The sequence below is a fragment of the Caretta caretta genome, chromosome 10 (genome assembly GCF_965140235.1).
Source record: "Caretta caretta isolate rCarCar2 chromosome 10, rCarCar1.hap1, whole genome shotgun sequence".
NCBI classification, from domain to species: domain Eukaryota; kingdom Metazoa; phylum Chordata; order Testudines; family Cheloniidae; genus Caretta; species Caretta caretta.
This window is the reverse complement of record NC_134215.1, coordinates 55213927-55232208: the sequence shown is the minus strand read 5'-3', so window position 1 is coordinate 55232208 and position 18282 is coordinate 55213927. Positions and strand designations below refer to the sequence as shown.

The window sequence follows — 18282 nt, the reverse complement described above, 5'->3', positions numbered from 1 at the left end:
AAAGGTATGACCTTTTATTAACAGTCTAATTTACTTCACATTCACAACCTCAGTGCCAGGGTTTTGTATTCCTCCTGGCAACTACACTTTTATTCAGTAAGTCATCATTAGGCACATAGGTTTTAGTTTCAATTAAAATGTCAACTCTGTAACCTGCTGCAGCAACACCATTAGCAATCTATCACTCAATGGGATTTAGGAAACCAGTTGTTCAGTCTCTTGTTAGATGCAGATTGACGTTTTAGCCTTTTTCTTAAATAAAAAGATTAGAAATGTTTTGGTTTTAATCTATCCCTCTGAGATTAACAGCCAAAACCTTTGATCCTACTACACACACATCATTAAAAGCACAAAGGTGGTTTAATAGTCGAGTGGTATTTTACCTGCATGTTTAAAAAAATACACACACTCACTTCAGTAGGTTAATAAATTTGTAGGCATTTCTTTGGTAGATGGCAGTAATTCACTTAATGACATTGCACTACCGAGACTTCTGACCTCACCATGACCTGCAATAGCGAAAGGCATTAGAGTTGTTCTTTGACCACATCAACCAGCATATCATATCTCACTAGGTTATGTTCTTAATATTGTTTACAATCTAGCAAAACAATCATGATACAACAGCCTACTATCAACCAAAGCACTGCATGTGGTTAGAAAACAAATGATATAAAAATAAGCTCGTTTATAGTTTTTCTACTCTTACGAAACACTAATGGTATTAATAGTACCTAATTTTAAAATTGCCAACAAGACTTTAAAGAGATGTGAGCTTGTGTGTAGGGAAGATAGCTGTAGATATGTACTCAGTCCGCAGAGCTACTTGCAAGACGTAAGGGCCCTTAGGTAAGTTCAGAGCAGTCGGTATTGTCAGTAAGGCAGCTTTTTACCACGGGAAATGAATCAGTTTACATAGCTGGGCAGGTCCTGAACTATACATTATTAGGAACTGCCTTTCAACAGTACATTAAACTATTAAATATACAGGGTAAAACAAATACATAGGAATGATTAAGTACTCAGAATCAGGCCCTAAGGATGCAACAAAACAGATTTTTAGAGTAACCTGGATACCAGTAACACACCACTTGTGCTTGCTTAGCCCCCAAATTCTGAAAACTGTTCTGTTTGGTAAATAGATATTTAGGCAGTTTTTTTAAAGGCATAATATTTACCAACAAGAATATCTGTAGCATGTAAAATACAGATTATTGTATGAACTGAAAATACAAGCTAGAAATCCTTACACAGGTAGTTCTTGTACTCTTTTTTCAAAGATTAACATCCCATGTATTAACAAACACTGTGTACTTATTAAAGTAATTTACTCCCCAAACTTTGGTAATTCTAAAATGGACTCTTATGAGCATTAACTGTTTTAGGAAATCTATTTTACTGCTCATACCATAAAAACTGTCCAAGTGGTTTATTTATTTTACTTTTTGGTACCAAAAATCAGCACACAGGTTGAGGTCTTGTATACCAAGTATCAGGCCCAGGAAAGCTTTGCCCAAGATAACAGAAAAGCCAACCTGTTGTTCCAACAGACTTCTGAGTAATTTTTCCTTATTCTAGTACCTCTCAGCTATTTTGAGGAAGACTTTGCAGGAACCAGATCTTCTTGGGGGAAAAAAAAAATTTAATACTGTGGCACATTGATTGATCTGCTCAGCTTCAAGTAATGTTTCTTCAACCAAAGAAATGGGAAAATTCCTAACCGGCCCTTTCCTGCTGCAAAACAAGGGTATTTTGAAAAATCTCTTTGATTTCTCATTATCTTTAAAACTGAAAAAACCTTCACAGCAATAATTTAAAAAAAAGAAGGGGGGGGGGGGGTTGTGTGAGGAAGCCAAAAGAATCCATCCCCTAACTCTTTGGTAGTTAGGTCAGTTGTGTCAAGGGAAAAAAACTGGACTTTCCCAGCACAACTTCCACTCCTGTAAATGGACACATAAGAAACAAAGTAGTTCTAGGAGTGGTAGAATAAGATTCTTTATTTTCTGGGACTGACAGGAAATCAGTCTTGTTTTAGGCTAGAGAGAACTTCCCTGCTAATTTGCATATTGTCATTCCACTGTTCAGAAGGCTAAATGAAAATGGCTTTTTGGTGATTTCCAGAGTTTGTTTTATGAATCAGAATATGGAAATTATGTTTACATTAGTGGGCAGGTCATTAACATATTGAAAAAAAATGTTTCATGGTGCATGAGACACATCTTACTAATATTTCATTCCAATTAAAGGCACTTCTAAGGCTACAATAACATTCTCTACAGTGAACATGTTAAGGTTAACAGTGCATATTGTCCTGAAGTCAGTTCCTGTGAACTAAAGGCAAGCTCATGACATTGAACAACAATTTGAATAGTCTCTCTAATGGGTAACTGAAAACAAAAATCAGTACACACTGCACCAGTGCAACATTCACTCAGTAAATCAAGTCACAGCAAGATAGTATGGAAGCATATAAATGTGTCCTTACTAAACCTATTCTGTGACAAAGTAGTTTGTTCCCAGACTTCTACAATGGCCAGTCAATATGTCTACATTAATGCTAAATGTCTTTGATGTTTGTTTTCACCAATCTGATTTGCTAATCTGTGTTGACATAAGATTAGCTTCAGTCAACCGTTGGGAAAACAGACATAGCAAACAAAAAGAAAACCTGATTAGTGACCACACCGAACCTTTGCATTAGTGAGTGAAATCGCTGCATCTTACATAATGAGCCAGACCTAGAAAACACAGAAGAAATTGTCAGAAACCAGACAAGAAGTTTACATGACACCTACTGAAAATAAAATTGTGCGATTTGAAGCATGATTTGCTTTGCTTTTAAATATTTGTGCAAAACTTATGTAATATTTGTAAATAAAATTATTACAGCTTCAGATACCGCAGTTAGCAGTGTTAACTTAAAAGAAGACACAGTGGTCTGCCATTTCCGCCCAAATGTTTAAGCATCACAATATCTTAGTCCTCATTTGCAAGTGTCTCAGTGGACAGCCAGATTTTGGCACCACTTAAAAATTTACTTAATGGTGTTCCCAGAATGCTCCGTCTGCATAGGTTCCCTACTGGAGAAAATGGGAATGAGGAGGAGAGAAAATCTGGGGTCCCAGCAGTGTCATTTAAACCATTTGCTCTGAAGTACATCCTGCTTTGATCCAGTTCTGAACAGTTCACTTGCAAAGAAGAGCTGCTTTTGTACTGCCGAAGACTCTGGTTTAGCATGTTTACCTGGTCTGTCAGCACAGAGATTTTATGGAAGGCAGTAATAAAGCCACCATTATTAATTTGGGCCTCAGGAACCCAGCGGAAGAAGCAAAGTTTCCACAGTTTTATGTGTGTTCCAGAGAGATGGGGTAGAATTACACCATGTAAATCAACAGGCTTTGAGAACCATTCTCTGAAATACTGCTCCATGCTATTGGTCTGGCTATCCATCTGCTGAAGAAAGTCTGGTTTCAGCTTTAGTATCAGTGAATTTCTTCTTGGAAGAAACTCTTGCTCGTTGATGATCCCATTCTTTAACGATGGGGGGATTCCTCTCAGCGTTGAGCTGTAGTTTTTCTGCAGAAAAAGATATGAAATAAACATGGTTAATTTTCCTCAGATTTAATCTGCTACAGCTGGCAGTGTTCATGGATGCCTACAGTTCTCCACTGGGGGACTGAGACTAAGTGAAGCATCCTTTCACAACCGTAGTAAAGTTGCGAGTCTAATCACTGGGGTGGCTTGTATGGCATATAATTCGACAGTTCGTGACCTAATAAAATAGTTGTAAATAAATTTCGACTGAATTTTACAATATTAAACAATGGAAAAAAATCAGTAGTCTATGAAAAAACTCTGAGGATCTATGAAACAATATGGACAATGGTGTTAATCCAAAGCACCTTTATATCACACAATAGCTGCAGTCATGCCATAAGTCTCCCTTGTGTCGGCAGTAAGCCCAAGCATACCAGAGACTGCATTGGAAGCCATATGGCCCAACACTCGAGAGAAATTCATTTTTAATGCCTTATCTATAGGCTGGGACATCAAGCAATAATGGCATTGTAACTAAGCTGCTAAAAGGAGAAGTCCACTGGCAGATGTTTGATTTCAATGTATTTCTGTTATTACCTTTGTTCGTTTAAAACTTTTCACAGACCCATTTTGTACACATGGTGCACTCTTTCCAATATACCAGGGGTTGTGAAAGAGCATGCGATCTCTTGTTGTAAACTGAAGAGACCAGTCCCAAACAGAAGGAAATTTTAGGCCTTTTTCATCACCCAACTGGATGTTTTTGCTTATAGCGAATTCCTGCAAGAAGGAATATTCAGACATATTAAAAACAAACTAATTTAATTACTTACAAATCTAATTATTGAATGCAGCTCAGAGAGCAGGGGGCATGGCTTACAGTGTGCGTGGCTGTAGACCAAATGTCAAAGTATATAGGACACCAAGGTGACCACTGTGGAGGACAGAAACAAATCCTGGTTTTTAAGTGGATGGTAATGCTCGGGCAGAGCTAATATTTAGTTGATGATAACCACATTTCCATAATTTTTAACGTTTACTTGCTTTTAAAAAATGAAACTTCTAATCTTTATTTCTATGAATGTATGTGTTTGAGAAAACAACAGGGGAGGTGGGGGAAATCACCGAGAGAACACTGGTTTAGTATTTACAGTCCTAATTCTAGGTTAAAAGAATTTCGGTTTTGTGTTGGTGTATATTAGAATTTACTTGCACTGTTCTAAGAGTCATTGATTCTTTTAAGCAGAGTCATAATTGTAGAAGAAAAGGAGTACTTGTGGCACCTTAGAGACTAACCAATTTATTTGAGCATAAGCTTTCGTGAGCTAAAGCTCACTTCATCGGATGCATTCAGTGGAAAACACAGTGTGGAGATTTATATACATAGAGAACATGAAACAATGGGTGTGAGCTGTAGCTCACGAAAGCTTATGCTCAAATAAATTGGTTAGTCTCTAAGGTGCCACAAGTACTCCTTTTCTTTTTGCGAATACAGACTAACACAGCTGCTACTCTGAAATTGTAGAAGAGTTGTCCGAGGATATGTCTATACTACCCGGATCGGCAGGCAGCGATCAATCCAGCGGGGGATCGATTTATCGCATCTAGTCTAGACGTGATATATCGACCCCCGAGAGGTCTCCCGTCGACTCTGGTACTCCACCACCACGAGAGGCGCAGGCAGAGTCGACGGGGGAGCATCAGCAGTCGACTCACTGCAGTGAAGACACCGCAGTGAGTAGAGCTAAGTATGTTGACTTCAGCTACGTTACTCATGTAGCTGAAGTTGCATAACTTAGATCGATCCCCCCGCAAATGTAGACCAAGCCTGAGAAACATTTAGGTCTCCTGGTTTTTGTCCTACCCTTGGAGAGGCATGTGACAAACTGTTCTTTACCCTGCATGCAGTGTATACAAGTCACCCATTTCTGTGTGTGCTTCCTCTGAAGGTTGGAATTTTTTTAGATATCCATCATAGGCCCTTTTTAGGTTGAAGCACCGCTGTTCTCTCTTTCTGAATGAATAGTTCTTGATCACTATTACTCAGACTTTTAGCATTCTTTTTGTAAAGCTGTCATTGGGTATTTTTAAATAATTATGTGGCCCTGTCACAAGAGATTTTAAAGTTTGTCTGTAGCTTTAAATACCATCCAAGTCACTGTCTATCATACAGATGAAAGGAAGCTGCACACAAATCCCATTGCAAGTATGCAGCACTCTTATGGGAGTACGAATGAAGGAAATGATGGAGCACTTAATAACAATGCTCTTACAGAAATAAGGTGGGTTTTCCCCCCCACAGACCATTTCCATTTTCAGTATACGCAAAGAGCATTGCAGGGACAATCTGATGAGCGCTCATCTTGCGTTAAATATTTTTGCTCAATGTTTTTCTTAAAAGCTCATGTTGCAATTGTCACATCATTTTGCAAAAATGAATGAATGCCATTTAGTTTAGATTGTGGTTCCCCCTCCCCCAAGACAGACTCAGGCCTAAGATCAATTATTTTAAACGTAAGGGTAACACTTCTGCATACTCACAGTGCTCTGCTTTACTCGCTGGTGAGGACAGTTGAAAAGGAAGGTGCCAAACAATGAGATCCGTGTACTATCATACAATATGGTCAAATATGTTTCAGAAAACTCAAAGGCTGATGGATATTGTTCTAGCAGTTGCCAAATCGAGTCCAAAAACATCAAGAACAAGGGAGACTTAAGAAGAAATGGACAGTAATTAGAAGTAACATAATCTTTGCCAAAACCTTACCAACTTGTTACCCCCAACATCCTCATCAGAGTAGCTAATTTAGTATGCTCCTCATAGGGAAGAGACGGTTGTATCTAAAAAAAATCACAGAATCTATAATACAAATACCCAATACCCACGTTTAGCATTTTCACCCTCATAATAAGAGAATAGATGATTACATAAATCGAATAACTCAGGAAACCGTAGTAATGTAAAATGACAGGACAGGTTGATTTCATGTGCTGCCCAACTAGGTGGTACAAAGGAATTATAGTGTCAACATCATCTCCAGACTTAAATAAATACCAAATTTTGTGAGTGGGGGGGGGGGGGGGAATATTTTGAAGATTACATTTTCTCTGTCTGTGTTCTCATTTAGACGCAGATTTAAACTGTTACTTGTACAATCGGAAACTCTCTCTGTAACAAAACCACAGGAAGACTGTGACCTGTAAATTATAGTACTTGGAAAGGGGAGGCCTCTTTCCAGCCACATTTAGAATCGTGTCTATTTTCATATTTCAGTTGAAATGTAGCTTACAAAACAAATGACCCTTCTTTGCTGAACTATGAAGGAAGAAAAGATGGTTGGTTTCTTTTTAATTTTAGAATGTGCTCTGTAGCCATAAATTAACACTCAGAGCAGCCACTCCAAATCTTTGTAATAATTGTATGGGTTGTGGGGTTGCAGATAAATTAAGATGAGCTTAATGATATCTGGAGTAGCTTAAACTATCTAAAAATCTAACTGAATATTTGGGTTTTTTGCTACTCTACCTTGGTTATGGGCTCAATGCAGGAACCATCTGTAAAATTGCATGGCCTGTGCTATTCAGGAAGTGAATTAAATGATCATAAATGGCCCCTTCTGGCATTAAAATCATTGATTCTGTGAGTCATAAAAAATGTTAGTTTCCATTAAAAACTTTAATGAGGTCAAAATATACTACAGAAAGAAAAAAACTCACAGGCGGAGAGGAAATTCCAATAGGCATTTATATATATTTTTTCAGCTCTAGCAATATTTTTATTAACTTTTTCCTTTCAGATATTTCCTAACTTTTTTTTGCAGAGTGAACCAAGAATCATCTCAAAAGAACATCTCAGTGGATCATAATTACAAAACACGCTTGCTCCAAATACAGCAATCCTATGCATGACAAAGTATTAGGAAAGTAATGAATGTTTTCTGTCTATAGTGCAATGAGTGTCTGGAAAGAAGTTAACTGGGCTGTCTCTTTCTGCTCTTTGTTTTTTCAACCTCTCGCAATCTCATCTGCTCTTCTCTCCCATTTCCCACATTTTCTTGAGGCTGGGTTGTCTTTTTTCCTATTCTTTTGCCTAGCTGCATTATTTCCTTTGCTCCTAGACATGTTCTTTGCTGCTGCTGCATGGCAGCTCTAGTCCTGCTGGTGGCTCCAATCCCTGAGGGTGTTTTATTTTTATTCTCCTTAAGTGCCACCCCAAGAGACACTGTTAGATTGGCTACTCTTTGTTTCCAGCTGCTTTTACAGGCCTCCAGTCTCTTCCTTGCAGTGTAGAGCCTGGAATACTGTTGAAGTGTCTGAAAACCACCAAAGCCAGGTACCATGTCGCCATCCACCAATTCTTGAACCACCACCCAGTGAGCCATAGATTGCAATTTGAAAATTGCGGAACAGACTATGTACTTTGCTTCACATTCTTCTTTATCAGAAGGGTATTGTGATAATTTCAGCAATAACCACACACTGGTCTGGCTTTGTATGTAAAAAAGGGCGTGAGGAAATTAACAGGTGCTCTTGAAAAGAGGCTCCTGAGATCCTTGCTGGGTCAAAGTCTTGGAACCCAATGGTTTAATTATTGTAAAGCATGGGATAAAATAGACTTGAAAAGGCTTACTCTAACATGATTATAATATCAATATCAACAGTGGCATTTGATTTCACCCAGTGTGTTAATGATTTTTACACAACAGTTGAGGATAAAAAGGACATTCATCTAATTAATGATTATTCTTTTTTTATACATTAGTTTCCTGTCTTTAGAAAGTACTGAAAAAATTCACATTAAGATTTTGGACATTAGCTTATGGGGTCAAGTCATTTCATTGCATGCATGTGATCTTGCTATCAATACAACATAGTTACCTCTTTGTCAGCTCTTTTTAAGTGGTTACACCTATCTAGAAACTGATATCCTGCCATGACCCATTCCTTCTGTATCAGGCTCTGAAATCCAACAATTGTCCGAAAATAGGGATCCAGCATTACTTGAATGAGGGAGGCTACGAAACAGCTCAGGTCCCGCCCTTCGTCCTCTGTGGAAAACATTAAGAGCATTTGAATATATATGTATGTATAATTAAAGAAATCAGAGTGCAGAAATTGGTAATTCAGTTTAGTGTTCTCCTTCTAGTGAATTTCAAAATACACTATCTCGAGACTGTTGTGTTTCAATATAGTCAAACTTTATCTCAGTGAGCCTCACACTATAGTTAAGATTCCCAACTATATACACCACTGATATGTGAATAACCCTTACTCAAGAATAACCTGCTAAGTGTTTGTCCAAAAAACCAGATGCCTACCATTTAAGATGGGCTGAAATGGCGGGAGCCCAAATTAATAGAGAGCTTCCAAACTCTCTTTTTGACCTAGAGGTACTCTGAATTGGTATGGAGTACTATTTTAAATACCATTTCTGGCACTACTACCTCCAGGAGGAATTTCAGAGTCAACGAATCAACACTGCCCAACACTGAAATAATTCTTAGAAGTAGCATATGATCTGAGGAATGACCAAGACAACATCACATGCCAAGATAATGTAGCTAGAGTTGATAAACATTCTGATCTACAAACTCACTGGTCTACAGTTTTGATTTGATCACATCAGAGGCGCTTTATCAGAGAAAAAAGAGGGGGGGGGAATATTACCAGGTACTATTGGCTATGTTCCAGTCGAGGTACAGTCAACTACAGAGAGGGAATTTTATTAAATTAAAATATTTTAAATCTGTGCCTTTCAACATATCAGTAAAGTATACAGATCACAAATGTAGTTTACCAAACCATGCTTTAACATTCCAACCTACCAATTATGACAATTACAACATGCTATACAATTATATTACCTTGCAGAACTACTGAGACATGCTTACTGTCCAGCATATATACAAGTTCAGCGGAATGCTTAAGGAATGATCTAGGCAAAAAGAAAAAGTAGTTAAATTTAACAATTAAGACTACAGATATTGCACATTTTCTAAGAAATTAGGACAGGCGTTTCAAAAATACTTAAGGGATTTAGGAGCACAGATGTCATTGACTTTCATTGAGATTTATGCTCCTAAATCACGTTGGCACTTTTGAAAATCTCAACCCAAATCTAATATATACTCAAGTAATATAAAAACCTCAACTGTTTCCGATAAGATTGCAGTACCACAGAAATACCTCTCTGAATTGTACATTTGTCATGGTGCCCATTATCGTCCTAATCCTGCGAAGATTTGTGTGTGCGCTTAGTTTTTAGGATACAAGTTCCACTGAAGTATTTAAAGTTAAGCATTCACTTATGTCTTTGCAGGATTCAGCTGCACACACAGACACAGAATGTTTAAGTGTGTAAACCTTTAGAATCCCTGTGTATTTATCTCATTAACTGTACAATATACAAATTCCATCTGTATTTGTTTTATTGCATATTTACACTGGTGAAAAATTAAGGACACATTATTAATGATTACTGTCTAGTCATAATATTTGTACGTACCTGACATACTCTAGCCAATGAGTATTTTCCAGCGAGGATAACCATTTCTCTTCCGTTTCTTCAAAAGGTTCTGCAGCAAGAAGAGTAGGAATGTCTGGGTACATTTTTAAATAGCCATTTACTTTAGCTAGTTTTGTTAGCAAGTTAAATCAATAGGCTATGCTGCCCATAATTTTCCATTAAATCTGCAGTTGAAGGCACTTGGTACACCATCCCTCAGAAAAGCACACAATTTGATGTGCTTACCTCATGCTTGATTATACCCCACGTCTCAAAGAGGAGTAAGAGAATGTAGATCTACAGAAGCTATATTATAATATACACACATGAACACACTTTGTATAGATTTTCAATTCCAGGTAAGTTAGTTGCTTCCTAACAAAGTTTGACACACTGCTTTCTTGAAACCATATCCGCCAGTGCCTCAAAAAAACCACACCACCAGAAGAATGATGATATTGTGACTTACCATTAACGCATAACTGTTTAAGTTTGATAAACGCAGCCTGGATTTCCTGGATATTGGGCAGGCACTTGTCCAAATCTGATTTGTGAACATCACTTCTCTGTGGATGACTTCGAGTTATTGCATTACAAATCCTAACAAAAAAAAACCCCGAACTGTATTATTGGACATGGCAGAAAGCTTTTCAAATTAAGTTCTTTAGAATATAGATAAGCGTAAGCAACTGAAAGCACTTAAAAATAGGTGCACAGTTTCTTCTTTTTAAAGAAAAGGTTTTCCTTGTAGTTACAAAGGCAACTAGCTTACATAGCAAAGCTATTTGCTCAAACAGCAAAATGGAAGAGCACAAACATCTGATTAGCATTCAGCTATAATGCACGTCATGCATTTTTGGTCATTTGGAATGCTATGTGGAGGCAGAATTGTTAACACACATTTCAGAAACATTCAGTTCCCATTATTGTTGAGACATGAGCTAAATTAATTTGAAAAATTGAAAACAATATCTTGTTAAAGATCTATAAGAAACAGCTATCATAGACAGCAGTACAGAAGTGGTAAGCAACAAAGCCTTTAGGCCAGGGGTCTCAAACACGTGGCCTGTGGAGTTATTTCCTGCAGCCCGCCATAGCTCCCTTCACCCCCGTGCCTCCACCCCCCCAAGCGCACTGCGTCCCCACTCCTCCGCCTAGTTCCCAGCGCTTCCCGCTGCCAAACAGCTGTTTGGTGGCGCTTAGGACTTTCCAGGAGGGAGGGGGGAGGAGCGGGGACATGGTGTGCTCAGGGGAGGAGGCGGAGAAGAAGCAGGGCTGTGGCGGGGATTTGGGGAAGGGGTTGGAATTGGGGCAGGGAGGGGGTGGAGACTTTGGGGAAGGGGTTGGAATGGGGCAGGGAAGGGGTGGGAAGAGGTGGGGCAGGAGCGGGGCCTCATGGAAGGGGTGAAGTGGGGACAGGGCCGGGGGCAGAGGGGGTGGCTTTTGTATCTTTGTATGAAAAGGTGTCAGTGATGCAGCTCGGGCTAATGTACCAGTCCTCATGCAGCCCTCGTGGTAATTTGAGTTTGAGATCCCTGCTTTAGGTGGTATTCAACTAGGTGGTAATTTCTTGTAATATAGTCCAATGTATGTGAGGTGAGACCTGGCCTAGTGATATGTGAATAGGACTGGAAGCCTAAACTCCTCAGTTTAATCCTGGTTCTGACACCAGCTTTCTCTATAGCAGGAGTGGGCAAACTTTTTGGCCCGAGAGCCACACCTGGGTGGGGAAATTGCATGCAGGGCCATGAATGTAGGTCTGGGGCAGGGGATTGGGGTGCAGGGGGGAGTGCGGTGTGCAGGAAGGGGCTCAGGGCAAGGGGTTGAGCAGAGGAGGGGTGCAGGGTGTGACGGGGCTCTGGGCAGGGGGTTGGGGTGTAGAAGGAGTGCAGGGTGCAGCAGGGGGGCAGGGTGCAGGCAGGGGGCTCAGGGCAAGGGGTTGGTGTGTGGGGTGCAGGACGGGTTTGGGGTGCAGGCTCCGGCCCGGTGCAGCTTATCTAGAGTGGCTCCTGGGTGGCAGCAGCGCGCACCAGGGTCAGGGGGCTTTGCGCGCTGCCCTTGCCTTCAGGCACCACCTCCCGCAGCTCCCATTGGCCAGGAACAGGGAACCACCCCCAGTGGGAGCTTGGAGGGAGGTACCCGCAGGGTGAGGGCAGTGCGTGGAGCCTTCTGCCCACCCCTCCCCCAAGGGCCGCAGGGACATGGTGCCGGCCGCTTCCGGGAGCGGCGTAGGGCCCGCAGCGCCTCAGGGGTGGCAATCCCGCGGGCCGAATCCAAAGCCCTGATGGGCCAGATCCGGCCCGCGGGCTGTAGTTTGCCCACCCCTGCTCTATAGCCTTGAGAAAGGTACATAATATAGAACCCTCATTTTACAGTCAGGGAAACTGAAGCAAATAACATAAACATTAGGTAATGTTGCAGATGAAAAGCTATGATTCAAGTATTATGACTATCACTTGACCACCAAAACCCAAACAGTTGAAGTAAAAGTTTGAGGGACATTGTATCTCAGTTACAAAAGCTAAATAACTGATGATCTATATTCAATTTTCAGTGTTCTATAGCTCTCAAAATAGCTATGATACAAAAGCAGCATATAAAAGTGTATGCCAATAGAGATGCTGACTAGAAGCCCAACCTGCTTTTTATTTAAATGTATGGCTTTGTTTTTTCATATATATATTGAGAACAATTTTATAATCAAGTGAAATAAAAATATGCTAACAGTTGCAACAGAAGGTCTACAAAGTCTTCCAACAAATTAAAACACAGAATAAAAAAGATACCAAACAAATGACCTTGCAAGCTGGTGTGAATGTCTCCAAGGTACTAAGGTACGCAGAAAGACTTAGGTGCCTGAATATCACTTCAGGCACCTAAATCCCAGAGTCAGGTCCCACTAGGATTCAAAAAACCCTGCTCAGCTGACTACACTCGCTTGGCCACTAAATTTTTACAGTCAAAGCTATCTTAGCACTTATGTTTCTGCTTCCGAGTGTGGCAATGTAGCCCCATGCCTGATATCTGGACATCTAAGGCCCAGCACGATGCAAAAACTAGGGAAATACAGGCATTCCTCCACCTAACTCCTCTCTGTGGCCTGATCTGGCAAGGGTGCTCACAGCAAACCTACCACACTGGGTGCCTATAGATGAGCTTACTCAAAATGGTGTGGGGGAGAGGAGGAGGAGCTCCCTCAACTTTTAGCTCAATGGTTGGGGTACTCACACGGGATGTGGGAGACCTTCGGTTCAAGTACCCCCTACACCTGAGAGGGAGGACTGGAATCTGCAACTCTTATGTGAATGGGCTACAGGATATTCTGATTTGGGGCTCCCTCATTGCAAGTATGAAGTATAGTATCCCATACAGGCACTTTTTGCCTCATATTATACAGTCTGGTTAAGAAATTATGCTAGGGTATTGTTTACCTTTGATCTATTTTTCTTTGTTGTAATACATCTTTAATGTTGGCCATTCTCACAAGAGCACTCCCATTAGGGTGATTCCAGCACCAAAGCTAACAGAAAGAGATAATTTGTTAGTATTGCCTGACAGCATGAGAATTTCTACAGAGAGTACACAAAACATATTCATTCCTACACATATCACTGTCATGAAGATTGACAGTGATCAGCAACAGAATAAAGTTGACACTTACGGGCATTCGTCTTCCAATAAACGAGTAAGAATAGAGCTTTAGATCTTGATCTGCTAAGGAAGATGGGACTACAAAGTATTCTGGAAGGCTGGGGGAGAAAAATACAACACAGATAAGTCATTTTTCTTTCAGGTGTTTTATCTACTTTTCTGGAAATAAAAAGGATACAATCTAGAAGCTATAACAAGGAGTGTCAGTGCCTAATAACCCATGTCACAGAATGACAATCCAAGTTATACAGGATACATTTTATCACAGTATAGCGATAACAATGCTGACTGCATGTGCCTAGTGAGTCACTCATGATACTAGCACTTCTGGTATTATCGTGGATGGGCCACTCACTCTTAGGTCCCACCACTGCAACTGCTTGGATACTAGGAGGAAAAATAAAACCTACAACCTTTGCACTCTGTCCTTGGCTGCAGCAGTGTATGTGCTGGGGGAAAGGGCAAAGAGGGACATAAATCTCCCCACCTCTAGCCAAAACATCTAAAAGCATGCCAAAAAAATATGGCCTGAACAAGAAGTCAAATCCACAGTACAACTTGCTGCACAGGTAGTTTACCAGTCTTAGTGCTGCAGTGCACCAGCCCCGGATGGAGACCAAAAGCAGGCCACTGAGATAAATGGGTGTACAGAAGCACTTTAGCAGCAACAGTCAGTGCTAGTCAGACTGATCTCATTATTTTACTTGTTTCCTGTTATAAAACTTCAAATCTTGCTAATATTTCTTCTACAGGCATGCACATTTGTGTTAATTTAAACAATAATAATAGTTTGTACCAGAAGGATAAAAACTATAAATACAATAAAAACAAACCTTGGATTTTTTTTCCCTGTCACTTAATTTGATATCAATACATTAGTTAGCCTTGGGATCCACAAGATAGTCAAGTTGCTTTAACTCTGGTGGCATCTCTTCCAGGAGATTGTCTTACAGACACCTTTACAGAAAATTTTGAACCTTTACGAACACTCATCTCTCATCAGAATACAGCTGTTTTTTTCCTAAAAGTATCTGATCTCTCCGAGGGCTACCAGAACACCAAAGTGATGCCAGAGTCAAATTAGCTTGTTTTTCTCATTCTTTGTTCAAACTTACCAAGTAGATATCATGTAACCTTCATTGACTGAACAAACTCTCCATTCTGATGCGCCTGTTCTTTTGATTTCTCTATCCCAATCAGAGTAAGTTTCAAATAAAGGAGTCTGTTGACTGCTGCCCCTGCCCCTGCCTCCTGGGTCTATTCCATTTACTGTTGCTAGGAAAAGGAAAATAATCAATGCAAGATTTTTAAAAACATCCCTTTCAACTCTTCGTCATGCAAATTGCTATAGTGCTATCTCTTCCCACACAAAGGTAGGTGAGTCTCTCTATTAGAAGGGATGTTGCCACTTGCAAGATTAACCAGTAGTGGTGCTGTTTGGTAATATGCAAGAGTGACAAGTATATCTTTACTCCTGTTTCAACAGAGCAAGCAGTGAAAACCTGTACTGTGTCAGTTTCTGCAAAACAGAGGCTAAGGGATAATGGAAATTGGAAACAAAAGTGTCACATTAACTCCTGGGGTCTCCCCTTAAATATGTTAAAACTACACCCATATTACAATATTTAACTGCTACAATATACTACTCTTTTTTTAAAAGAGGGAATTCTATGTTAAAAGTTAGAAGTTAGTTATTCTTGTAGCTCAGTTACCATCCGCCACTAAAAGTAAAGATTCTGAACACAGATTGGCTATTATTGAGTCCTAACCCTTCCAAGTCAGGGCTGCCTTATCGTCCTTTCCACAGTTTCAACAGTTTTTCTTCAGGGGTTGCTTTCTAGGCCAGCTATTTCGTTCAGACAGGAAAGATGTGGAAGAGGCTGTTAATTATTTTTTGGTGTTAACACAAAGACTATGGTAAAAACTGTTTAAGTCTTACTAACCTATCACAATAAATTACTCATCCTGATGGGATATTATGTAGAACAGCCTTAGTTCTACGGCTAGAATGTTTTGGCATGATACTTAGTCAAACTCAGCTGTTCTCTCCTTATATGACAAGAAGGTGGTCAACCATGCTCAGTGGAATTACATTTTGTTTCTTGAAACTGAGAGTTAATTTGATTTTAGTTGTAAATGAATGACACAAATTTAGCCCCAGTTATATAATCTGATCTATATGTGCAGCCTCTTTTGCCTATAATGGGAGTCTGAAGGGCATAAGGATCTGCCCAAGCAGATGGCCATATCATTGCAATGGCCATATCATTGCCCCTGTAAGTCTTTGCCTGCTGTTTATACACCAACAATTTAATCTTTTCAGTGGTACTGAAGCACTCTCTCCTTTTACGCTTTCCAGAAGAAGCCTACGCCAAAAATCAAGATAGAAGTGGTATTAATGCTCCTAACGGGTATTCAATTAGCACCCAGTATACAGTTATTTAAACAGGCCAAAGCTTTAATCCTCTACCAATTCTCTTATTATCTACGTATACACAAATTTCTAGTATGGCAGTCACCATGGTATCTTTTATGTAAAGTAAATAGGTTGGCGGAGGAGGAAATTGGGATTTAACCCCTGAACATATGGCACCTCAAAAGCTAATCTGATGGTTTCTTTTTTGTTGGTTTCCAGATGGCTTAAAGATATTTAAATTAGAATTTAACATGAAAAAAGTTATGTTCAAGAATTCATACTAAAGCAGTCCTTTTAAATTTCTCTCATTGCCATAAAAATAATGCTGATGCCCAGATAATTTGTTTATGCTTTCTCTTTTTATTTCCTAAATGTTTTATAAAATAAATAGGACATGAACAAGTTCTTGTAGATCTGGTCAAAGTTTGAGATTAGGTCATAAATTAAGATTATTTGATAACCTCATCCTATCATCATCTATCACAAAAATCATCACACAGCTTGATACCAGTAGTGACAGTCTCTATCGAGTAGGCCCAAAAGTGGAACAGCAGGAGATGCTACAGGCTGGGCACTGATGTGCACTGACAAAACCCTGCAAGGAAGCTTACCAAAATGTCAGGCCAGTTCTATTAGTCCCATTTTTTAAAAAGCTCCATATTCACCCACACACTAAAGACAAAACATAAAACATTAAGAATCCTGCAAAAGATTTGGAACCAGATTTTCAAAGATAATTAGGTGCCTAGAGATGCAGACAGGCAGTTAGTGGGATTTTCAAAAGCGTCTGAGCAGGTTAGGTACCCAACTCTCAATACATTTAGGAATCTGGCCCTTTGCTCCCAGTATTTTTTTTTGGGAGGGGTGTAAAAGGATTGGGAGGGAATTGGGGCACTTCAACTTTTACTTGAATTCGGAACAGGGAAATATATATACATGCAATAATTCCCACCCACCCGCCCCTTTCATGATTAAAACTCCAGTAGTTTCGGGGAAGGCGAGAAAAAACACTCAACTGTGTGATTTTCGTACTGTCTTTTCATAGTTGGAAATACTAATATTTTTAATACATGTGGTAAAAATGCACTGAGGAGAAAACATAATGCAATATGACCCATATGTTCTTCTGTGCAAAAGCAAAGAGAAGGGAAAGAAATAATGAACAAAGACTGCAGCTTCCATTGTCCCTGGGAACTGGTAGGGGAGCAGAGTGGGTAGAGTGCAGTGCTGGAAAAGGGACAAGAGGACTAGGGAATCCCAGGCATGACCACCACAGAGCATGCCTCACTATATAGTGGGGTTTCCCCCTCTGAAATACTCTTCAGTCCCCCTACTCCAAGCCACTGCCATGCAGCAAAACCACTACCTCTGCTGTCACTGGTTCACTGAAATGCTACAGGGGCAACATTAGCACACTGCTTATTTCACCCACTTTGTGCAGCTCTTCCACTGGCCTTTTCCTTTCCCATGTGGCACATGGATATTTCCTGGAGGAGGTAAAGGTGGCTCTAAGGAGATTGTGGTGGACTCAGCATTTTGTTTATCTGCCTCCCCCTGTCCAGTTCCCAGCTGTGATTTTCTCTAAAAATTTGCTAATTACGGCACTATGCAGCTGGAGGAACGATGTGGACCTTAATTAAGTCCCTTTTTATATAACTGCCCCTTTTCAAGTATCTCCAACTTGCACCCGTAACATATGAAACTCTCCTGGTGTACGCACACTGGGCTTATGCGGGCACATACAGAAATGAGCAAACTCTTCTTTTAAGCATGTTTGAAAATTTGGATCCGTAATTTCATGACATTCATTCAGTTTCTGTAGTAGGTAGATCATTTATTTCTAATGCAAATGGCAGAGTAAATAAAATGTTCAGTGCTACTGAACCACATCTACAGCACTTTCCATATTTGCAGGCTTACTGTGATGGAATTTGTAGCTTTTAGCTGTGTACTGGCTGGGGAACACTAAGCAGTGACCTTGCAGTGTTACACTAAAAAATCAAGTTCCAAAGGCATCTTTTCCAAGCTTACCTAACTGACAAGGTTCAGTTGGAGACTGGCCTTGAGCAGAGAGGGTGTGCTCCAACTCAGCAGGGGTGGTGGAAGATTTGAGTGGGAGGTTATACCTAGTAAGCCTCTAGGAAAGGAGGTATGGAGTCCCAAGTTGCACAAA

The 18282-nt window shown here is 40.1% G+C and overlaps 1 protein-coding gene across 2 annotated transcripts in view; it reads right to left on the bottom strand.

Moving 5' to 3' along the window:
- The window catches only part of MTMR10 (myotubularin related protein 10), a 69454-nt gene continuing 51172 nt past the window's right edge, over positions 1–18282 (bottom strand). For both annotated transcript variants that reach the window (XM_048868237.2, XM_048868238.2), the window contains exons 7-16: positions 14809–14968; positions 13704–13791; positions 13474–13562; positions 10512–10642; positions 10043–10112; positions 9402–9472; positions 8416–8585; positions 6079–6249; positions 4135–4317; positions 1–3576 (exon numbers count right to left, since the gene is read on the bottom strand). In XM_048868237.2, the coding sequence (XP_048724194.1) occupies positions 2977–3576; positions 4135–4317; positions 6079–6249; positions 8416–8585; positions 9402–9472; positions 10043–10112; positions 10512–10642; positions 13474–13562; positions 13704–13791; positions 14809–14968 (1733 nt within the window). In that variant the 3' untranslated portion in view covers positions 1–2976. The remainder of the gene's footprint in view (positions 3577–4134; positions 4318–6078; positions 6250–8415; positions 8586–9401; positions 9473–10042; positions 10113–10511; positions 10643–13473; positions 13563–13703; positions 13792–14808; positions 14969–18282) is intronic.